The 21,351-nt window shown below is 40.7% G+C and overlaps 4 protein-coding genes across 7 annotated transcripts in view; 2 read left to right on the forward strand and 2 right to left on the reverse strand.

Moving 5' to 3' along the window:
* Positions 1 to 1,950: 1,950 nt before the first annotated feature.
* On the reverse strand, positions 1,951 to 8,371 carry LOC307017380 (uncharacterized protein). Of its 2 annotated transcripts, none has more exons than XM_079646974.1 (4): positions 7,969 to 8,371; positions 7,612 to 7,702; positions 3,178 to 3,260; positions 1,951 to 2,180 (listed from the first exon to the last, which is right to left on the reverse strand). In XM_079646974.1, the coding sequence occupies exons 1-4, from the start codon at positions 8,054 to 8,056 to the stop codon at positions 2,056 to 2,058; spliced, it is 387 nt and encodes a 128-aa protein (XP_079503100.1). In that variant the 5' UTR covers positions 8,057 to 8,371; the 3' UTR covers positions 1,951 to 2,055. The 2 variants fall into 2 exon arrangements, with proteins under 2 accessions (XP_079503100.1, XP_079503101.1); XM_079646975.1 differs by having other exon boundaries at positions 7,612 to 7,707.
* An 860-nt stretch (positions 8,372 to 9,231) lies between these two features.
* LOC307022939 (uncharacterized protein) lies at positions 9,232 to 12,753 on the forward strand. The gene is made up of 3 exons (XM_079655872.1): positions 9,232 to 11,441; positions 11,531 to 11,674; positions 11,985 to 12,753. Exons 1-3 carry the CDS (start codon positions 10,881 to 10,883, stop codon positions 12,318 to 12,320), a joined length of 1,041 nt encoding a protein of 346 aa, XP_079511998.1. The 5' UTR covers positions 9,232 to 10,880; the 3' UTR covers positions 12,321 to 12,753.
* A 1,535-nt stretch (positions 12,754 to 14,288) lies between these two features.
* LOC307017372 (uncharacterized protein) lies at positions 14,289 to 19,919 on the forward strand. The gene is made up of 7 exons (XM_079646963.1): positions 14,289 to 15,324; positions 15,606 to 15,804; positions 16,564 to 16,609; positions 16,791 to 16,882; positions 17,773 to 17,883; positions 18,143 to 18,419; positions 19,263 to 19,919. Exons 1-7 carry the CDS (start codon positions 15,156 to 15,158, stop codon positions 19,470 to 19,472), a joined length of 1,104 nt encoding a protein of 367 aa, XP_079503089.1. The 5' UTR covers positions 14,289 to 15,155; the 3' UTR covers positions 19,473 to 19,919.
* A 138-nt stretch (positions 19,920 to 20,057) lies between these two features.
* LOC307017360 (uncharacterized protein) overlaps positions 20,058 to 21,351 on the reverse strand; it is a 45,388-nt gene continuing 44,094 nt past the window's right edge. For all 3 annotated transcript variants that reach the window (XM_079646934.1, XM_079646932.1, XM_079646933.1), the window contains one exon: positions 20,058 to 21,010. In XM_079646934.1, coding sequence (XP_079503060.1) covers positions 20,793 to 21,010 — 218 coding nt within the window. In that variant the 3' untranslated portion in view covers positions 20,058 to 20,792. The remainder of the gene's footprint in view (positions 21,011 to 21,351) is intronic.

Here is a 21,351-nt window from a genome sequence, read left to right on the forward strand (position 1 = left end):
GTGTTGTTCGTGTATTGCAGGGTAAGTAATTTCTAACACATTATCACCTTAGACCTCCATGGTGATGCAAGCATTAGCTATAGATAACGTTAGCTAGCTAGCTACTCTCAAGCATTACTTACAGTTGATTTGATTGAAGATTACAAGAACTATGACGATAATCCATGATTACTACTATTGCTGATATTTTAGTTTAGGCTAGTGGTCCAACGCGGTATACGAGCTCTCTCACTCACCCGGTATACTGAGTGGGTGGGGCAGGGCTAAAGTCAGGCAGACATTGGATTTGCATATATCAAAGCCACTGTGTAGGCCAGTAGCTAGACCCGACAGCTGTGTCATTTATGTAACGTTAGTGATAGGCAGGCTAAATTAAAGTAGGTTGCACCAGGTTCAATGAGTAGCCTAGTCCCACTGCACTTGGGAGCTATATACAAGTAGCAGCTAGTACGAGCAGTGTTCTCAAACAGTAGCCTATTTCTTTTCTCCCCTTCTCATTGCTGTTGAAACCATAGGGCACCAGGTTACTGTTCGCACATCATTGGGCTCATGTACAGTTTAGACATTTCTCGTGCCCAAAATGAAGACACTGCCTCCTGTACAAGTCGGCCACAGCAGTGGCATAAACCCAGAGGGAAGAAGGTAGCAGGCCAGCCTATATCCTCTGCAGTGGTGGCAAATGCCAAACTGAACCGCAAACGGAGACCAGTGATCCCCACCTACACTCCTAACAGGTAGTTTCAAAGCACAATAAAAACACAGATACATTTGGTAATAAAGGCAAAATGGTGCTCCTTCACAGTTTATTGAAAAAAAATGTTTGCACCGTCATGCAGTTTGATGTGAAAGAATAATAGCCTAGGCACAACATCAGATACATTTCTACAGTTAATAGTTAATACTATGCATAACACAGTTAACAGTAACATGTATCTTTCTGCCTTTAGGAGTCAGGAATCTGAGGAAATATATGAGACACTGAGAGGAATGAGAGGCACACCTATAAGCTACATCGTTAACCAGACCCCTATACAGGTAGCAGTAGGTGGAAAGGACTACACCATTGATTGTGGCTTGAGCTATCAGGTAATGGTATTCTTGAGGATGCAAGGCTGGAAGTTAGACAGCATAATCACCAGATCTGGTTGATTTTTCTCAACCTTATGTTAGGGATCCTCTCTGACACAATTTTACATTTCTGTATCTTTGATATAGCACGTTCAACATGTATCCTGTGTGCAGCCACTTTTTTTGTCAGGCAGACATCTGTAGAGGGCATTTGACGAAGGGTGGGATGTTTATTTCAAGTCCAATTTCGTGTAGGTCATTTTCAATTAAAAATCCTTTATCTACCATAAGCCCATCCCCTTCCTACAGATAGCCATGTTTAAGCAGATTTTTCATTAGCTCAATAAAGTTGCTCTGCCTAACTATTTCTTTGTCAGACATCGATCCAGTGAAAAGAGTTGAACAAAGTATTACAGAACCTCGTGGATCACATGCTATGAGGGATTTCAATGTGTTTGCAGACTTGTAGGTTGAGTAGCTTTGGCTCTGCAATACAAGTGAAGTTGGGGTTTGAATTTTTAACTCTGTACAGTCTAATATTGCCATCGTTGTAGGAAAATTCCTCTCTGTACTTTCCTGGCATTTGTGCCATTATTATGTCTCTATGAGGCCATGCGGGTAGTTCCCCTAGAACTGTGAACATGTAGTCCACCCATGCGTTGAACAAAGTACCAACACTACGTTCATCAATCATAAATCTAAATGCCAAATCTTTTAAATCATGATTTTGTCTCAGTTTCATAAGAACAAGCAAGAGCTGCACACGCAGGGGCATTGTGTTAATTTGCCAATCAGTTCTGCTATATGTCAATGGGACTGAAATTTGCTGTGCTGTTTCACTGCTAGGTATACTAAACACAGTATTGTTGATTGTTGAAGTGAATCCAGTGGCATATTTGAAATAGGCTGGTACACGGCTGTGCTGCAAGACCTCTGGTGTTAATCTATTTGGTACATGATTATGTCTCAGAACAGTATTTATACTCGTCACTGATTCGATTTGTGTTGTTGATTTCTCAATCTTTCATCTCGCTCCTCTTGTCCACCTTCCATTGGGGGAGGCTGCTCCACAGGCCGGCGCTCCTCATCTGGAGGCTCCTCCACACCCTGACCTTCTTAGAGAAGAGAGAGGCGTAAGAGGGGAGGAGAGAGGAGTGATGGATAAGGAGAGAGGGGTGATGGATGAGGGGAGAGGGATGAGGGGGAGAGGTGAATGAGGAGAGAGGGAGAGGTGAATGAGGGGAGAAAGGAATGAGAGAGAGGGATAAGAGGAGACAAATGAGTCCTTGATGTTTCTAATTTTTTCTCTCGCTGCAGCTCTTTTTTTGCACTGTTGCAGCTCCCACAGACCAACCCAGCAACATCCCTGCCTGTATCCTCTTCCTGTACCAAGACCATCCCCATGCCCCTCTCTCCAGACATAGCCATACCAACACCACAGCACAAGCAGAGCTTTGATCTGGAGGAAGCAATAATATTACAACTGCAAACCACGGGACAGGCTGCATGTCCACTGTGGCACAAGGAGCGAGAGGGCAGGCTGACTGCATCAGAATTTGGCGCAATAGTAAAGAGAAAGAACATTTCAGATGCCTTCATACAGTCCACATATTACCTCAAGCCCTTCACTGCTACTGCAACAACCTATGGCTCTGCCAATGAGTCAAAGGCCAAGCAGCTGTACCAGGAGACATTTCCAGATAGGCATGTTCATAGCTCTGGCCTCCTCCTGCAACCAGATCTCCCCTTCCTTGGGGCAACACCAGATGCTATAGTATGTGACAATGGTCAAACAGGCTTACTTGAGGTGAAATGTCCCTTTGCAGCAAGGGACATGACAGTAGCAGAGGCAGCCACAGCCATAAAAGATTTCTATGTGCGTAAAGATGGAGAAGACATGCACATCTCAGAGAGGCATAACTGTTATTACCAAATTCAAGGGCAACTACTACTTAGCGGACTCGACTTCTGTGACTTTGTACTTTTTACAAGAAGAGATATACATATATATTGAGAGAGTTCACAGAGATATTCAGTTCATCAATGACATGATTGGAAAGCTGCACACATTCCATGATGCTCACTTTAGTCCAAAGACATAAATCAGACCTCTTTCATTGTCACTCATGTCCTGTCTTGGGTTGACCTGTGTCGTCTCTGTGAGGGCAGTAACATCTCCAGCACACCTCATTCTGTGAAAAAAACACAAAAAGCTGAGTATTAGCTAAGCATAGACAGATAATAATAATAATAGTTCATTTATCAGGGTATATGCAGGAATCCTGAGGTCAAATTTAATACCTTTTAATACCTTTTTTAAGACCCTTTCCATACATTTTAAGACCTCATCGCAACTTTGAGTTCTAACCGGTTACATTGGCGACACACTTTACCTCACATTTACTATATTGATTGTAAGATAGCACAACTAAACAGAGTGCAGACAGACTACTGAAGCATCCTCTCCACATGGACTTCAACCTCTCTGTGAAGGTCAGGTTTAATGCAGTATGCTGCTTTGTTGCTTCTGTACTGTGTGCTCTTTGATTCCAGTAAAACTCCTCAGAAACCATTAGAAACCAGTATTTGACCAATAAACAAAACAATTGACAAAACTTTGAACAATGAAATATATTAAACTTTGGTGAGCTTCAGCGGGGTAATGCCATATAGGAGCTCCCTCACAAATACCCAGGGGTTAAATTGGGCTGGGGCTGTCCGGGGCTAAGCCCTGGCACATAGGACGATGCTCTGACGTCATCACCCTCACACATTTGTCATATGTTTACAAAAAACGATATATATGTTAAGACTTTTCTCGTTCTTAATATAGGCTATATTTAGGGTCTATATGTGTTGACTTTACTTTAAAATAGCAGATCTCTGTGACCGGATATAGTTTGGCTTAGACCCCGGCCCCACGAGGACGCATACGGTAAAACGCATACGCAAACGCAAAAAAATCTTCCGTTCACACGCATTTGATTCATTAATGTGTCCGTTCACACTAGACCGCTGGAAATGCTGGAAACGCTGTAGTACATATGCCAGGCCTGTAAGTGGCGCTGCTGCCGCCACAAAATACACCAAAAGCAGCGAAGAAGACCCCGGAGCATGGTTGCCCTTCTGTTTATTCTCCGCGGTGGACGGCGTGTTCTCCTGCTGTATATCTCTCAGGTAGTCCACCAACAGATGAAAAACACCCACCTCTCCGCCTCTTTCAAGGGACGAGGGAACCGTGCGGCAGTTTCCGTTAAAAAAAATGTTCCGCCGGTCAACATGTCCGTTAAAGTTGAAATCTTCCGTACAAAATTAGAAAAGTGCCGATCAGAGGTCTTCCTTGTTATTTATTGAGCTTTAAAACAAATTGATGACGACTCTGTTCTCTGTATAATAATATTTAATAAACGGTGCCTGCCTCTCTTTTCCTCACCCTCTTCTGACAGCCCAGCAGCAGCAGGAGACGTTGGGAGAGGGAGGCGGGCTATTTAGTCGTAATCAGAAAATGATCATATAGGGCTTACACACGGAGCCGTTGGACCCCCAGAGCGTTGCGTATGCCGGTCTACCCACATTGGGACCTCCCCCCCCCCCACAGAGCGGAGCAAGGCAACGAAACTTAAAATAAGAAGCAGCATTTTACGGCGCGCTATGGGGGCCGCCTTGAGGGGGTTTCCCGACATGTCGTTTCAGTAAATTAAAGGGTGTTTCATGTTGTCGTTGCTGTGGGACTTCTTAATACCTTGGAAAATGCCGTTTAATACTTTTTAAAAGCCTTAATTTTTGCTAAATTGATTTATCAACTTGTAATACTTTTTAAGACCCCGCGGACACCCTGTTTATGGAGCATCTTTCATACATAAAATCCAGCTCAAAGTGGATTTTATTGACAACAAACATAACAACATTGACAGATCATCATTTGTATTTGCCTTGTCAGGGATAAAACGAAAAGTCCAGGACTTATTTCCATCGTTGTCCCTGTTGTTACTGGTTTCAAGTGGCACTATGGCATCTGAAGTGCATCGAGCATTCTTAGTGCATAATCTAAAGTGCATGTAGTAGTATTCATGTTTCAGTTTTTTTTTATTATAAAAAAAGCATCATTCATGCTCATTGGTGCATTAAAAACAATTATTTTCATCAACAAAGTGCATAGAGACATTACTCATCGTTCACCAGAGGTTCAACACATAATACCGTCGCACCAACATTACAGTGGCAGGTTGCTAAACAGCTGCTTCCTTATCCTTGATTTGAACACTGCAGCACTCTCGGTTTCCTTAATATTGAGTGGTAGTTTGTTCCACTCCACTGCACCTCTATATCTAAATGACATTTTACCTATCTTCCTGTTTTGTTTAAGGGGACTACATTTCTCAGGCTTCCTCTTGTGTTGTGTGTTTGTGCAATCATTTCAAGGTGGTTGTTAAAATATGTTGGGGCTCTCCTGTTTAAAATCTTGTGGACCATCCCTAGCTGTAGTTGTTTGGCTCTGGCCTCCCCTGGTAGCCAGTAGAGTTGTGTAAATTGAGTCCTCCCTATATGGGTTCTGGAATTTAGGCCTAATACTACTCTGATTAGTTTGTTCTGTGCTGTTTGGAGTTTATGTTGCAGGGGTTTGTTAAGGCTCCAGTACCATGAGCTGATGGCATAGTCGAAATGGCACTGGACCAGACATGAGGCAAGGGTTTTTAGGCAGTCAAAGCTAAGAAAAATTGACTTCCTAGCTAGGAACCTTGTTCTGGCGCTTATCTTGCCCAGGACATTTAGGGCCATGTGGGCACCTCCTAGAGCAGGGGTTTTCAAAGTGTGGGAAGGTGAGCCTCCCCTCAGAGAACATAAGAACAGCCGCGCCCCCCCTCCCAATTATTATTGCTGTTATTATTATTATTATTATTATTATTATTATTATTGTTGTTGTTGCTATAATGCAGGGGTATTCAATTGCATTTCAAAGAGGTCCAGTAAGAGAAAATGTAATTAAATGCTCTGTTTTCGCTGTCTACCTTCCGCCATTTGAAATTACTCAGACTGTTTCTCTCCTCTTGTCTCGTCTCTGTGTGTGTGTGTTTGAATCTATCGTGCTGACTGCACCGATTTGATTGGCTGAGTAGCGTCACCTCCTTAAAACATTAAACAATAACTTTTTTAAACCTTTTTATGTTTTAAACATATTGTATAAAACTCCCCCACAACTTGGACTATTCCTTGCACCCCTCTAGAATAAGCCCGAATAGTCTCAACCATATTGCATCAGTAACGTGCACTTGTTATTATAACAAGATCGCAAGAACGTTGGTAGCGATCGGAAAATGGAGTGTTGTTCAGTTTGTGTGTTGTGGAACATGCGTGTCCGTGCATGAAAATATACCACACACTACCCTCAATTCACTACCCTGGAAGTTCATACAGTTGTTAAAGTTGGAACAGCCTGTGGACAGCCGTTCTTCCTTGCATGTCAGTCGTCGACACCTTCTTACAGAGGACAGGCACATCTAGCTGCAGCACGACCCGTATATTTCCGCACGCCGTGTTTTCAAGACATATTTTTTTTAACATTTTCAACATGGTGGATAAATCCTTATATGCTCCCGGTAACACACTGAACGTCAACTTTGCCTCCTCATTACACTCACCCCTACTTTAGTGGGAACAATGAGTCTGCGTCTTTAATGCACACAGGAATAAACGCAGATCATCCTCTGGCTGCAGCCTTGACCGGTACTTGCTTTTGATCAAAGTCAATGTGGAAAACCTGCACTCACACAGGTAGGTGGAGGTGAAGGGAATGAGCACTTTTACGGCCTTTTTGGCGAGGGGGGGGGACTTGGTCTCCACAGACAGCCACAAGTGGGCAAGTGTCACTTTACTCGTCTTTTCCTCGTTCTTTTGTGTCTCACGCTGCGCCTCCCCTGAAGCTCTCTGGCGCCCCCCAGGGGAGGCGCGCCTCACACTTTGAAAACCGCTGTCCTAGAGTCTCATCTAGAAGATACAACCTAGATATTTTACTGAGGGCTGTGATGTGATGGTTGAGCCTCCGGTGGTTATAAAAAGTTTGTCCTCCCTGCTTAGCCTTATTTTTGAACCCATTAATATGGATTCTGTCTTGCCTAGATGCAGTGACAACCTATTGTCCGTTAGCCAGTTTTTTATACTATCAATGTTGTCAGCTAGGATGTCCTGTGTATGAGTGCTTTTCCCTAAAATGCATAATAAAATATATAAAAATTGATAAAAGCAATAATAAGTACAGTAAAAGCAAGGAACAACATTAAAAAATAGAAGCAAGAGCTAATAAAAGCAAAAGCAGATGAAAGTTAACACTTAAAAGCAAGAGTAAAAAGGTAGCCATGTATTTCTTTATATAAAATATCTAATCTTGTTGCCTGTCGTGTGTAGTGGTGACTGTTGTGTAACCATTGAAATGATAATATGATGTTGAATGTTAGCAGTGGTGGTCACTACATTAAATCTATAACTATAACTGTCCTTGTTGGTCATCATTTTCACTGTTATGCACCTGGCTGACTGTAACGTTACCTTTTTTTGGGTGAGCTCGGTCTGTGTCTTTTCGGAGCAGCAGACACGAGAGCCCGGATGGGATCTGGATATTCCAGAGTTGGCTTCCCATCTGTGCTTTGAGGTGAAAAGACAGTTAGCAAAAGTTAGCTAAAAACACCAGCTAACTAGCGAGGACGAAAATTCAGACAGCAAACATTGATGTTGATAACACTGTAGCTAGTTAGCTGGCTAACAAGTTGGCAGCTAACGTTAGCTAGCTGGGCTGGATATACGCTAGCTAGTTGGCAGTCAAAGTCAATCGTTAGCAAACTAATAGTTTGGTCTACGTTTCTAATACATGCCGTCAAATATTATGTCTTTATGAATTGACCTCACCTTTGAGCAAACATAAGTGTCCTTGGTAATTGTCTTCACATTCAGTTGTGTATGTGGTCGACGACACAGTATAATCCACCGCTTGCATTTGTCGAGTTTTCTTTTGGGCTTCGGAAAAGGTACGAAATATACTCCTCCATCCAGTCTTTCAGGGTACCTGGTGTCCGAACTACAGGTACCCCACCATTTCACCCCACCCCGCGTTTCACCATCAGATATTAGCTAGATAATAAACATAGAAACTGAACTCTTCACAGTGGTTTCGATCACAGACGTCTGGTTTTGGTTTGATGCGCCCCACAAACGGCTTTTCTGGTGATGTCCGAGTTTTCTGCCAGGAGGGATTTTCGCTGTGATATGATTGGACAAATTCTATTTGTGGCGTGGTTTAGCGATAGGTCTATTGAATACCCCTGCTGACCCCTGAGGTCCGTAATGTCCCCCTAACATGGCACTTAGCTATTTACATCATCCAGGGAAACCAACCTGATCTCACCAGAATGCGTGACTCCACCACGACTCATTAACACCACATTGGGTGGTGGAGTCACAAACTTTGCTACATTTACGTGTCTGCACCACGCAAACAACGCCAATGTAAAGTGAATGAGGCTGCTTTGTCGTGATGCACACACGCATTTCTAGAACGTCCAGCAGTGAGCTTTTATTCTATAAAACGTTTTTAAAATCTACTTTATAGCTTGTAGTAACTCACGGGAGGCTTCTTTTATTTTATTTGTATTCATAATAATTAGTATTTTTCGTCAGAATGTATTATGGCAACCCTGTCTCCTAAAAATTACGTTCCTACAGAACTAAGCTGCATTCTCAATTATGTTTAGCTAGAAACGTATTTTCTCCCAAGTTCGTTATGAGCGTATCTCAAATACGTTTATTTTCTACATATCTTCTAGAAACATATTTTCTCCCACGTTACGTTTCTTATGAACGTATCTTAAATACGTTTATTTTCTACATATCTTTGCCATTTATTATCTTGCTTATAATAATGATAATAGTCATTTATAAATATAATTTTAGAGCACACATTTGAAATCAGTAGGCGAGGCTGTAATTTCGCCAGCTGTTACTCTCATGAGTGAGGCAGAAAATAATAGTTTTAACATGCCAAAAAGCTGCTGTCTCGTTTATTCAGGGTGTCCGCGGGGTCTTAAAAAGTATTAAAAGTTGATAAATCAATTTAGCGAAAAATAAGGCTTTTAAAAACTATTAAAAAGTATTAAATTGCATTTTCCAAGGTATTACATTTTGTAGCTTGTTTGCAATAAGTATATAAATTATATTCTAAAGTTTGCCTGAATTTAATCATTGCGTAGGTGTATAGTGTGATTCTGTGTAGTTATTATTTTTTTTCATCCCGTTGGATTTTACGTCATCTGAACAGGACATTGCACGCTCACTGATGACTGCTGCTTGATAGCGCGCGAAGGTCAGTTTACGCCGGTTACAACATGGGGAAATGCAAGTTTTCATCCAAATGGTTGGAGGATACGGAGTTCGAACCATGGCTGAGGCCCGTCTCTGGGAATAACCGTGAGGCCTACTGCTGCATGTGTCGGAAGGCGATTAGTGTTGCCTCGATGGGGATCAAAGCTGTCCGGTCCCACATGCTAAGTGCTAGCCACAAAGCCGCTGTGGGACGCAGACAGCAGGTCTCAATCGCGCATTTCTGCCCAACATCACCGCCCCCACCCACTATCGCTGAAGCTACTACAGCCTCCGCCACTTCATCTAGCACTACTGCTGACCTCCGAGTGATGCTGGGCGCCACTCCAACGCTACAGGCAGAGGTTCTGTGGTGCCTCAACACCGTAATTAAACACCAATCCATCAATTCCAATGAAGGGATTTCCGATCTTTTCCAAGCTATGTTCCCAGATTCGGAAATAGCCAAGAAGTTCGCCTGTGGAAAAGACAAAACAGGGTACATAGTCCGACTCGGCTTGGCCCCTTACTTTAAAGAACAGCTCGTTAATAGCATCAACAAGGCTGGGCCGTTTGTGCTGATGTTTGACGAGAGCCTTAATCAAGCCACCAAGAAAAAACAGATGGACGTCCACATTCGTTATTGGGATGATGGCTGTGTACGGGCCAGGTATCTTGGGTCTCAATTTTTGGGACACGGAAGAGCCAAGGACTTGCTGCATCACATTAAAGTAAGTGTATCTCTAGTCTACTTGCATTTCATGTTTAGGGCCTGCCTGAGCCACGGGTCTTTTTTCTTCAATCCCAGGTCTTTTTTTATTTTCAAAACATATATTATGAATATGAGTTATGTGCTTTGTAAACGACTGAATCTTTTGTTGCACACATGGCTATTTTTGGTAGATTTGGCATCTTTTCAGACGGTCTTAGGCAATTAGCGAGTATTATTTAAGATGCGACTAGCGACACATTTTTACGACAAAAGTTATTACCGGGGGAAATGCGAAAAATATACATAAAGATCTATTATATGGTAATTTAGCATGCTGCTCAGAGTAATCTCAGTCAGCAGCAGCGCCGTATAGATAGAATAGATAGATTATATTATACGGCTCTGGTCAGCAGCAGCACAGCGTCTCTCCCTCTGGTGAGAGTGAGTTACTATGGTTACGGGAACGCTCTGTGTCTCTGTCGCCCTGAAACTTTCTCGCGATTCACAGTGGGAGGAGAGAACGGAGATACCATCAGTAATGTGTTTCAATTACAAAATGTAAGTTAATATTGCAATCTTGCTTAATGACATTTGAACACCGAATAAATGACTAATTTAAATGTTATGAGTGACAAACCTATAGTTGCACCTTACCGTGCATCTGAATGACCCTGTATTTCAAGAATACACTTTCAAGGATTGTTGTCATTAATTTATTACTGTTAATTCACAGGAATGTGGTGCACAACTGAAGATGAGGCAGCTTATGTCTGTCAGCATGGATGGACCCAACGTCAACTTCAAATTGGTGAATCTTCTACAGAAAGAGCACGCAGAGCTCTATGGAGGTGCTCAGCTTGTCCTTGTAGTAAGCTGTGGCCTTCACACTCTCCACAACGCAGTAAAGGCCGGTTTTATGATGTGGCAGCTTGAGAGGCTCCTGAGAGCAATGCACTACCTCTTCCACAACGTTCCTGCGAGGAGAGAGGACTTCACCAGTCTGACAGGGTCCTCCTGCTTCCCACTACCATTCTGCGGCCACAGATGGGTTGAAAATGTCCGTGTGGCAGAGAGAGCGGCTGAAATTTGGCCGATGCTACAGAAGTACGTGGATGGTGTCAAAAACAAGAAGATCCCAAACCCTGCCACAGCCTCTTATGACACCATTGCGGCAGCACAAGGGGATCCACTCATCATAGCCAAGCTGCAGTTCTTCTTTGCGATATCCAGGACCTTCAGCCCCTTCCTGTTAAAATTTCAAACTGATGGGCCAGTGATGCCCTTCTTAGCTAAAGACTTGGCTGAGTTACTGAAGGTAATAATAACAGTAATTAAACTGAATTTGATTAATCCACACTAATGGTTCTGTCATTGATTTCTTGTTATTTCTTTATAATATGGTAGAGTCTACTGAGACGGTTTGTGAAGAGTGAACTCCTAGAGGACATCACCCCCCTGAAGCTCACCAAAGTCGATGCAGCTGATGAGAAGAACTGGGTCTCCCCGATGAATGCTGACATAGGCCTTGGTGCTGAATCTGTCATCAAGGTAATTTTGATATATTTTCAGAGACGTACTGTATATGTATAGATCTATACAGTTATGGGCCTACTATGTCTTTGCTCTACCTGTACACTGATCCAGCCAGTTTAATATGATAAATTGACCTTTTTACCATTTTATTATGCTAATGAAGGGACATTTGTTAAAAAATAAAATGAACTTGCATTACATATTGTGTAGTTTCAAATAAATGTATATTGAAACTCATTTTGTCATTTCAATGAGAGGTTGATATAAACTTTATTTTGTAAATCATCCTTTCTGCACAATTTACAGTCTATGTATTATTTGTCAGGCACTTCAGAGCAAACCAGGAGGCAGAGTAGGTGAGCTTTTTGTGCTCACGTTCAGGAAAGAGTGCATGAAGGGCCTGGCTGCAATGGTCAAGAAAGTGCAGGAGAAAAGCCCCCTCAAATTTCCAGTCGTCAGGTACATTGCATGTTTGGATCCCACAAACATGAGCAGGGATCCAGAGTGGTGCATCAGAAAGATGAAGAGTGTAGTCCAAAGATTCCTGGAGGACAAGCAGTTGGCAGGAGGAGTTTCAGCTGGTAGGAACAAGTATTGTTTAGGGACAATAGAAGCTTGTGTGGATTTAATTATTACGCATTCTTGTTTAAATTTGTTTTAGGAAATCTACAATACACTGTGCTTTTTATGTGTACAGATGCTGCGAGCTATGTATCTCTCAAACAAACGATGAAGCAGATGACTGTGGAATTAAATATAATGACATACAGATGGAGCGATTCATTTCGGACAGTTTGAAACGCGAGGGCCGTGATTGGTACGTGATCTGCCCTCGCTCAAGGGAAAACCTCCAGCTTGACTTGAGACCGCCCCCGTGTATGTAATCAAATTAGGGTCAATAATATTCGCAAATTATTTCACAGTCTGCAGTTGTATATCACCTGTTGTGCGCATGTGAAAAGATTTTGTGCATGTGTAAAAAAGTTTTGTGCACACAGATATAATTTGCTCGTGTAAAAACATTTTGCAGCTGTAGAAATATTTTGTGCGTGTGTGAAAAGTTTTTGCAGATATAATTTGCACGTGTAAAAAAGTTTTGCAGGTGTAGAAATATTTTGTGCATGGATATTTACAACAGTGAGGTTTCACAAAGTCTGAGATACGGACACACACATTTCCTATCTGTGTGTGCGAACCTGAAGTTACAAGCTACAAGCTGCTATTTACGAGTACGAATTTTGACCCTGTTTTTACGCCTGAGTATGTTAGCCAATCAGCACGTTGCCCAGTGACTAGCCAATCAGCACGTAGCCCACTGACCATCCAATCATAGGACACAAGGTTCTAACGCGTTCGTTTTGCTGACCTGCGCCACTTGGAGCGTGCTTGCGGGAGTCAACATGGAGGAGCCCGAGGCGAACTCTTCTGGGACACAGGTGGGTTAATTACATGCTACCATGGAACATGCCACTACAGTTTTAATTAACTAACGTTACATCGTAATTAACTAAATATATCAAGACAGCTGTGCGTGCATCCCGGAGTTACTTAAATTGTATATTTAACGCTAGCTAGTTGATGTGGTCTTTGCTATTGTCTTAGCTAGCTACAGTCTGTTGGCTAAATTAACGTTTGTTGTTGTTGTGCCGTTTGAATGAGTAACGTTAATGTTAAAGAAAGTAATGCAAACGTTAGTTAGTTAAAGGTCGAGAAGGTTCAGTTTCCAATCGTACATTGTATTTGGGTTTATGTTCAACGGCCGCCTGTCTGATATATTGTGGCTTTACAAAAACGTTAATTACTAGTTGTAATTATAGATAGGCCTACATGTAGGTGAAACAATGATAGTGATACATACTTAAGATGGATACAGAGAAGAAAGTTATCTATCTTTGGAGTTTATAATTTGCACGGGAAGTATTATATAGAACTGGGACACCGCTAAAATGATATCCTCTTCCATCTTGATTCTGCTCCAAATTCAACTGCAGCTTGATTTCATTTAGCTGCCTGCTGCGAACTGTCCACCACTGATTGCTGTGATCTGATCTATGAATTCAAGTCGCAGCGAAATATCACACTCGCATCGTTTCATTAGTGGTTCGCCATCGTTGACTTCCCCTCGACACCTCCCCTTGGGGCATCTTAACAGTCTAATATTTTATACTAGTTTGATTAGCATCGTCTGTTATTTGTTTGTTCCTATTGCATATTCAAATAGCCTACATATTATTCCTCACTCTCCCCCGTTTTCTCCACTCTGTCTCTCTTTTATGGAGAAAAGGAGAGTTGAGACAGACCTCTGATACATAAAGTCACCGGTACAATCCTGGGCTAATCCTCTGCACTTTACTATTTGTTTCTGCGGTCCTACTTCCTAGTATTCTTTTAATGACATAATGGGCGTAGACCCAGCTAGTTTTGTGACCATAAAATGTAAGTTATATGTAGTTCATTTTGGAGTAGGCCAACAGCAACCAATATTTCTAATTAAATGGTGAAATACCTGATATTACTGACAAAGTTGTTTTCTGTTGGTAAATTTGTTGCTAGGCATCCTTGGGGTAGCTCTGCTCTCTTTGCTATCTGACTGAACATTATCTTGCCTCCTAATATTAAACCTAGTTGAGACTAGTATTATAACAATATCCAATAATTAAGTGATTGTTTGCTTCACTAGGACAATGGAAATGCCATTGTATCTGTGCTTCCCTCAACCATGGATCACCCAGGCACTTCTGCTGAGTCTCAGGTGGGTTATCATACAGTTTAGTTATTTCTGTCAACAATATCAGTATCAGCTGTGCAGCACAACCAACTTATCTCTATGCTGTACAGGAAAGCAGGTTGCTTTATTTCTCTGTTCATATCCTACCACCTCAAGCTGCGACTTGGGGTTGTGATTTCACTTTACTTAGCCACTTGTGCATTTGTATTACAAATCATTCTGAATTTGAAACCTAACGCTTGTTTAGGTTAAGTTGCTGTAGTTTCTGTATTTTTTAGCATCTGCTAGCATCTTTAACTGTTCATCTGTATTCCACACATTTTCCAACAAAGCCTGATGTCAGTACTTTTATATAAAAGCACATTTTCTGACCTCTTTGTCAGGTGATGGTGGGAAGGCATGTTCTCAACCGACTGCAGTCTAGATTGGAGCAGGCCTCTCAGCGACAGCCCTTAGACCTAGACTATCTGGAGTTCATCTGCATGAGTGAAATGACTCTAATCTGTTCACTCTCAGCTCACATACATTTCCCACAGGAGGTAGGTTAAATGGTCTTTTTTCCATGTGGCTTGATATTTCAAGACAGCTGTGTTCAATTACATCACCGATACAACATTTTAGGTACTTGAAGGTCTTCTCCAGCTGGTCACCCGCATCACCACTGAAGTAGACGGGAGAAGGACAACTGTTGTGGTTGACAGGACTGTTGGAGAAAGGGGGCGTCCAAAGCTGGTTGTTTCCAAAGACCACCTCCAGAACTTGATTGAAATGGACCTGTCAGTCCCCTGTATATCCAAACTGCTTGGCATATCATGCAAAACAGTCCGCCGTAGGATGCAACAATGGGGCCTCTCAATAAGGGAAAGCTACAGTAAAATGACTGACGACGAGCTTGACAGCTTGGTCTCAGCAATCAAGGAAGACTCTCCAAATTTGGGTAGTTCCTTCCTTCTTCAACCAGTTTTGTAAAGATTTTCTGTGAAGTATAACATACTTTTGTCCTTGGCATGAAACACAGACGCTAAGCCATAGCAGTAACTTTTAAAGTGACATTTAGCTTCTTCAGTACAATGGTTGTCACAGTTTGTATCCCTGAGAAATGGTCAAAGGCCTAAATTGTTTCACAACTCAATTCACACAATATCAGTTTATTCCTCATTTTCCCTCTAATGATAACAATATTCTTTAAAGACAATCTTTTTCACTTTATCTTCACAGGTCACAGGATGGTAAAGGGACGTCTCAAGGCTTTAGACCATAGAGTTCAGTGGACTAGAGTGTGGGAGTCAATGCACCGTGTTGATAGTCTTGGAATACTTGAGAGAATGACCAGCCTTGGGTGTGTTGTGCGAAGAACCTACAGTGTTCCAGCTCCTCTTTCACTCCTACATGTCGATACCAACCATAAGTTGATCAGGTAAGCTGACAGCAAAGGGATGCATGCGCACACAAACACTGTAATAGTTATACCTAATTGGTCTGAAATTATATTCTTTAGGTGATGTGAAGAAACCCAGATGTAGAGTCATGATTTTATGCTGATTTCATAGCCTTACTGGAAGAGGCTGTTAAAGACTTCTAATAGCCATAATAAATAACTGTATGGCCTACTCAACACAAATGCTCCTTACAACCCGCTGCAATAGACGATGAGCGATTCATGTTTTCTTAAAAATCAATCATATACTCTACAGTATATGATTGATTTATGTATTAATTATTTTATTTGTTTAAATATAATTCTATATTTTTTTCATATACTCTACAGTCCATGCATTATACTTTTTTGCATGAAAAGGGCAGAACTTCAAAAGCTTTAACCTGAAACACATGCCTCACTACTCGAGTTCAGGCCAAAATTAGCCTTACTTCATTCATTTAAAAGACCAATCAGCAATATTTAGGACACAAATAACATATTTATAACAATAAATGCTCTTCCTCAGCTATATTTTATATAATGTAAACACAAGCAGTATTGTAGCCAAAGATAAACATTTCACTATACATTGTGCGGGTCATCTTATGTAGGCGCCGACCACATCATGTTATTCAGCACAACACCACAAAAAGGGGTCTGGCGATGGACACGAAGATTATTTAAATCATCAAAGGACTTGGTGGGACAAGATGTGGTGTGGATACATCAAGCAATTAATACCTTTTTATTTTGCAGATATGGTATGGTAATATTTGGTGGAATTGATGGATTTTCAAGAAAGGTTCGTGCTTCCTGGAGTTTATTTTACAATTGACCAAAAGTGAATTGATATTAAATGCCATTTTTTAAAGTTAATTATCACGCACATACAGTATGGGGTCAGTATTTAATTCATTAATAGGTTATTTGAGTACTGTGTTTCTGTGGTGCTTACTTTTTCCTTTCTATAAATGCTCTCATAGATCATGTACCTACAAGTAGCCAATAACAACAAGGCTTCAACAGCTCTGCAGTTCTTCCTTGAGGCTGTGGACAAACCTGGATTTCCATCCAGGTAACAGGCTATTTCTTGTTTTGTGTGTGTTTTTTTTACATGTAAAATTGGATTATTGGAAATACTGAATAAGAAGAAAAATGTCAGGTGCACTTGATACAGTTAAAAGAACACTGATTTGTATCAGTCTAGGCCATTTTATAAAAATAAGGTAGACTTTTGTCACGGCAGCCGTATTGACATGAACTAGCAGGTAAATACAGGTTAAATTAATTAAGTTGATTAAGGTTCCATTCTATTTAGTGCAGTAGAGCCTTTCCAGTGAGCCAACATGCACAATAGCAGCACCCTGACTGTTTGATCTGAATGGAACAGAACATTAATTAGTATCACTGGTAACACCTGTGTTTACCCTACTATTTCATGTCAAAATGGCTGCTTTTCAAAAAGGTCTATAGGCCTACATGATCAACAGATTTTTCACTAAGTTTTACAAGAAAAGTTGTAAATTGATAGTTGGGGATATAGTGCCTATTAAGCAAAGGCCCAGGAAGCCCTAGCACCCCCTATATGTCATTTCTGAAACAACACTTTACCAGTGATGACACTTATGGGGATGGCCTTAGAATGAGATTGGATTATTCATTCCTTGTTTATATGACTTTACATGACCTCATGACATATTCCCAATATTATGTGTAGGTCTTTCCAGTGATGTGCCCATAAAGAATGTTTCAATCTCATACTACAACCTCTTGTTTCTGTGGTAACAAAATCTTTAAAACTGCTGGTTCCCTGGGGGATTAGCCAGTAGCCAATAGTGAAGCTTGTTAAATGGCTATAGCTGTACTTAGAAAACTGGAGATACAGCCAGCTCTAAGAGTACAGAGATTCAAATTTCACATTGTCAAATTACTTAACATGGTATCTGTATGGTTGTACATGTCAAGGGTCAGAGGAGACCAAGGTGTGGAAAATGTGGACATTGCCAGACATATGTTTGACGTTCGTGGGTGCGGCAGGGGAAGCTTCATCTCAGGGAAAAGTGTTCATAATCAAAGGTAATATCAGTGTATGGTTGTAGCTTCTGTCATAAAGCTTTCTTTGGTCAAAATATATTTTGCTAGTGTATCGCTTAGTAGTGACGTGCTTCCATTAATTATGGTGCTAAAAGTTGTTGCTGAGATTAATGTACATATTAGTGTTATTAGGGATGGGGAAACATCCATTGAGTTACTATTTGCATTTTTTGCAACGTAAAGGTGTGATAATTGTTTACGGACTGCATTTATTCATTTATTTTTGTCAACTGTCTTTCAGGATAGAGCGCCTGTGGCGTGACGTGTGGAATGTCGTGTCAAGTATTTATTACGATCTGCTCCACAGCCTAGAGGAGGATGGCCTTCTCGACCCAGCAAATTGCACACACCTTTTCTGTGCTCAGTATGTCTTTCTGCCCCGAATTCAGGAAGATCTTGACACATTCACAGATGGCTGGAATAACCATTCACTCCGAACAGAACGTAACCTCACTCCTAACCAGCTGTGGGAAATCGGGAAGAGTCAGAGCCCTGTCAGCCCTCCTGACAACTTCGAGGTAAAGGGGAAAAACTGTTTTGTAGTTCTGTGTTTTATTCACCATTGTGGAGGAAGCCAATGTTAGCACACCTTGCTTTCTTTTAGAAGTCATAACAATGTTAGTATTTGGTTATATGTTTATTTGACAAAATCCTTACACTGTTCTTAATACTATAATGAAAATGCAACACACGGGAACTGGAATTTAGCCTACCAGGACCACTGTGTTTCACTTTACCAGGCATCTTCCAATAGTACACAGCAACAACCATATGCATAATCAGGCTACAGCAGAATTACAATTTGTGTCCAAGCCAACAATGGGCTATGCAACACAATGTAACATTGAGTTTCAGTTGCATAGAATAGTTTTGTTGATATACAATGACATAGGCCACAATCCGAAAAATGTAAAACTAATGAAAACAACTACTGTTGTAGTTGTTTTCCTTTTATTTGTCTTTGAATTTGTAGGCCTCAAAAAGAATATTGCAGGAAAAAAAGATGCTGACTTCTTTCACTGGTAAATTAACACCTGAAAACTGCAATGAATATGCAGTGCACTAGTCTATTTAGTCTGTACAAGGATAACATTTAAACTAAATAAATGGCTTAATAAATTACAGTTCAGTAATGCATGTCAAGTGATTGAAATCTAGTTTAGTGTTCATGTCAAGATTGACAAAACAACAATTAATCAGTGGGGTGGAAATAATTTAATAATAAATAATGGACTGTATTAGTAATTTAGAATTTGTATTTGTTGGGAGCCAAATGATTTCTAGAAAAGGTTCCTGACCACTGTTTTAGGGTGTCATCCCATGTAATTATTTTAACTAACCCGATTACTTTTTTATTTCAGGGGATCCATTTTCCAGATGTGGAAATTGCAGACATGGATCAAATTGGAGTACAGGTTCCTGAACTGGCATCTCCCCTGGGCATCGAAGAACTGGAAGGACTGAATCAACTTTTTAATCCTACTGCTCCTTCATTGTGTTTTGGGGCAGACATCTATAGTGCTGTAGTTCACTACATAGAGGGTGTCCTTGAATCAAGTCAGGAAGCATAAGGCACAATGCATACTAACTTTCAGCAGTGGAAGAAGTATTCAGTAATTAGTTGCATATAAATCCTTTATATCCTATTGGCTAGTTTAATCTCCATCAATGCATCATATTCTATAAGATCATCATGTGTTTGTATCTTTGTCTCTGTCCTGTGAAAACCACGTATCTCTACAAAGTCAGAAAAACAGCCTGTTTTCAGCTTTGTGACGACTACTTTTCAAGCTGATCCAAGAGGCTTTTTAAAGAGTTTATTTAGCTGAAGAAGAATTGAAGTAACACTTCATCCTTCAGTTGATCACAAACATTCAACACCAACACATCTGGAGATACGTGGTACTTTTGTGGGGGTGGTTGGGTAGAGGATGATGAAATGTATATATATATATATATATAGGGCATGACTGTTATATTCTCATTTTGAAAAGGAAAATAAATGTATTTCAATTTTAGAGGCCTACTTTATTTGTAGTAACCTGAAATGTTACTCTTAGAATAACATGGCTTTCCACTAGCTAATGCAGTTCCTTGTTACATGAAAGATACTACAGTAGTAGTATAATGTTCTATTTTAGAACTCACAATAATGTCCCTACCTTTCATCCTGACATTGACTTCTGTTCATTCCGCTACGACTTGAAAAAATCATTTTCAGAGACTTCAACCTGCATTCAAAATAGTCCCCGGGGAAATGTTTACACAGCAAATGATCAGTTCTGTGGTTTATGAATGGAAATTACTTTGTTAGCCGCAGAACATTTTAAGGTATATAATATAATAATTCAAATTTTGATTGTTGTGAAAAATGTAAAATGTGGGTAAATTGAAATGAAGCAAACATCCAAAGTCACTGGTCAATGGTTTATTTCTTAGAATCTTTGGATACAAGAGCTGTAGGATTCAAGTAAATACATCAGCAATAACAAGTACTGTAATAGACCATTTTCTAAATATTGACTATTAACAGAATGAATGATGCCATTGGTTACAACTACCTGAACCAGGTGCCAGAACTACATATGGCACAATCCAAACAGCCCTTCCAACAAAATGCAGTACACAAAGAGTACCAGGCAAAGATTATAGTATCTGTCACAAAATGTCATGTTCAAGTTCAATTTTGAGCTGACCACTGGAACAAATGAAGTAGTAATAATCTCAAAAGGTTTCGTTTCTGAGAGTCGATATTCTTAAAAAGGAGATCTCTTTTCAGGTGAAAGAATACAAAAGACAAAATCTCTTTTTACACCAATGAACAAAAGCAGAAGCTCCATAACACTGAAACAATGTTTTTTTTGCAACAGAATCATACTGATGAGCAGTATCTAAACTAGACCAAAGCCTGTAACATAGGTTGCAATGCAGCTCTCCACATGCTTGGAAAAGTCCTCATAGTTTTGGAAGTGCCCAGGTACATGCAATGTGCCAAAACATGTGGAAGACTTCAGGTACGCCCCCTTCACAACTCGGACCTTCAAGGTGTCTGTAGGGATTTCCCATCCTACCCAGAACTTTGTCAGCTGTTCGAGTTGGGATGAAGAGGCTGCATTCAAAGACAACAAGAGGTTGTGGAAATACATCAAATAAATGACATTTGCATTTTTAAAGATGAGCTGTATTTTACTGCTTTACCATGTTTTATATATAGGTAAATGGAAATACTTTGTTGGGATAGTACTGAGCCCAAAAAAGGAGGGTGGCACAAAGTAGTATTAGAAACCTCCCTTTAATGTCCTTTTTTGATTTAAAAAGCTAATTCTTGCTGCTACAGGTTGCTTCTACACTGCTTCTCTCCCCTTGGTCTGTTCTCGTCCTGTTCCAATTCCTAATCGCTGTACTCCAATTCATGTAGCCTTAATATGATTGGCCAAGAAAATACAGTGG

The sequence above is a fragment of the Notothenia rossii genome (assembly GCF_949606895.1).
Source record: "Notothenia rossii genome assembly, chromosome: 1".
Lineage (NCBI taxonomy): Eukaryota > Metazoa > Chordata > Actinopteri > Perciformes > Nototheniidae > Notothenia > Notothenia rossii.

Bases quoted from the DNA above. Each gene is read 5' to 3' on its own strand.
- LOC307017380 (XM_079646974.1), bottom strand. From the start codon at position 8,056: ATGCAAGCGGTGGATTATACTGTGTCGTCGACCACATACACAACTGAA. The intron at 3,261-7,611 runs GTAACGTTACAG...TTTTTTTCACAG, and splicing joins CCGAGCTCACCCAAAAAAAG to AATGAGGTGTGCTGGAGATG. The intron at 2,181-3,177 runs GTCTGATTTATG...TTCTCTAAGAAG, and splicing joins CATGAGTGACAATGAAAGAG to GTCAGGGTGTGGAGGAGCCT.
- LOC307022939 (XM_079655872.1), top strand. From the start codon at position 10,881: ATGAGGCAGCTTATGTCTGTCAGCATGGATGGACCCAACGTCAACTTC. The intron at 11,442-11,530 runs GTAATAATAACA...ATAATATGGTAG, and splicing joins ACTTGGCTGAGTTACTGAAG to AGTCTACTGAGACGGTTTGT. The intron at 11,675-11,984 runs GTAATTTTGATA...ATTATTTGTCAG, and splicing joins GTGCTGAATCTGTCATCAAG to GCACTTCAGAGCAAACCAGG.
- LOC307017372 (XM_079646963.1), top strand. From the start codon at position 15,156: ATGGACCTGTCAGTCCCCTGTATATCCAAACTGCTTGGCATATCATGC. The intron at 15,325-15,605 runs GTAGTTCCTTCC...TTATCTTCACAG, and splicing joins GGAAGACTCTCCAAATTTGG to GTCACAGGATGGTAAAGGGA. The intron at 17,884-18,142 runs GTAATATCAGTG...ACTGTCTTTCAG, and splicing joins AAAAGTGTTCATAATCAAAG to GATAGAGCGCCTGTGGCGTG.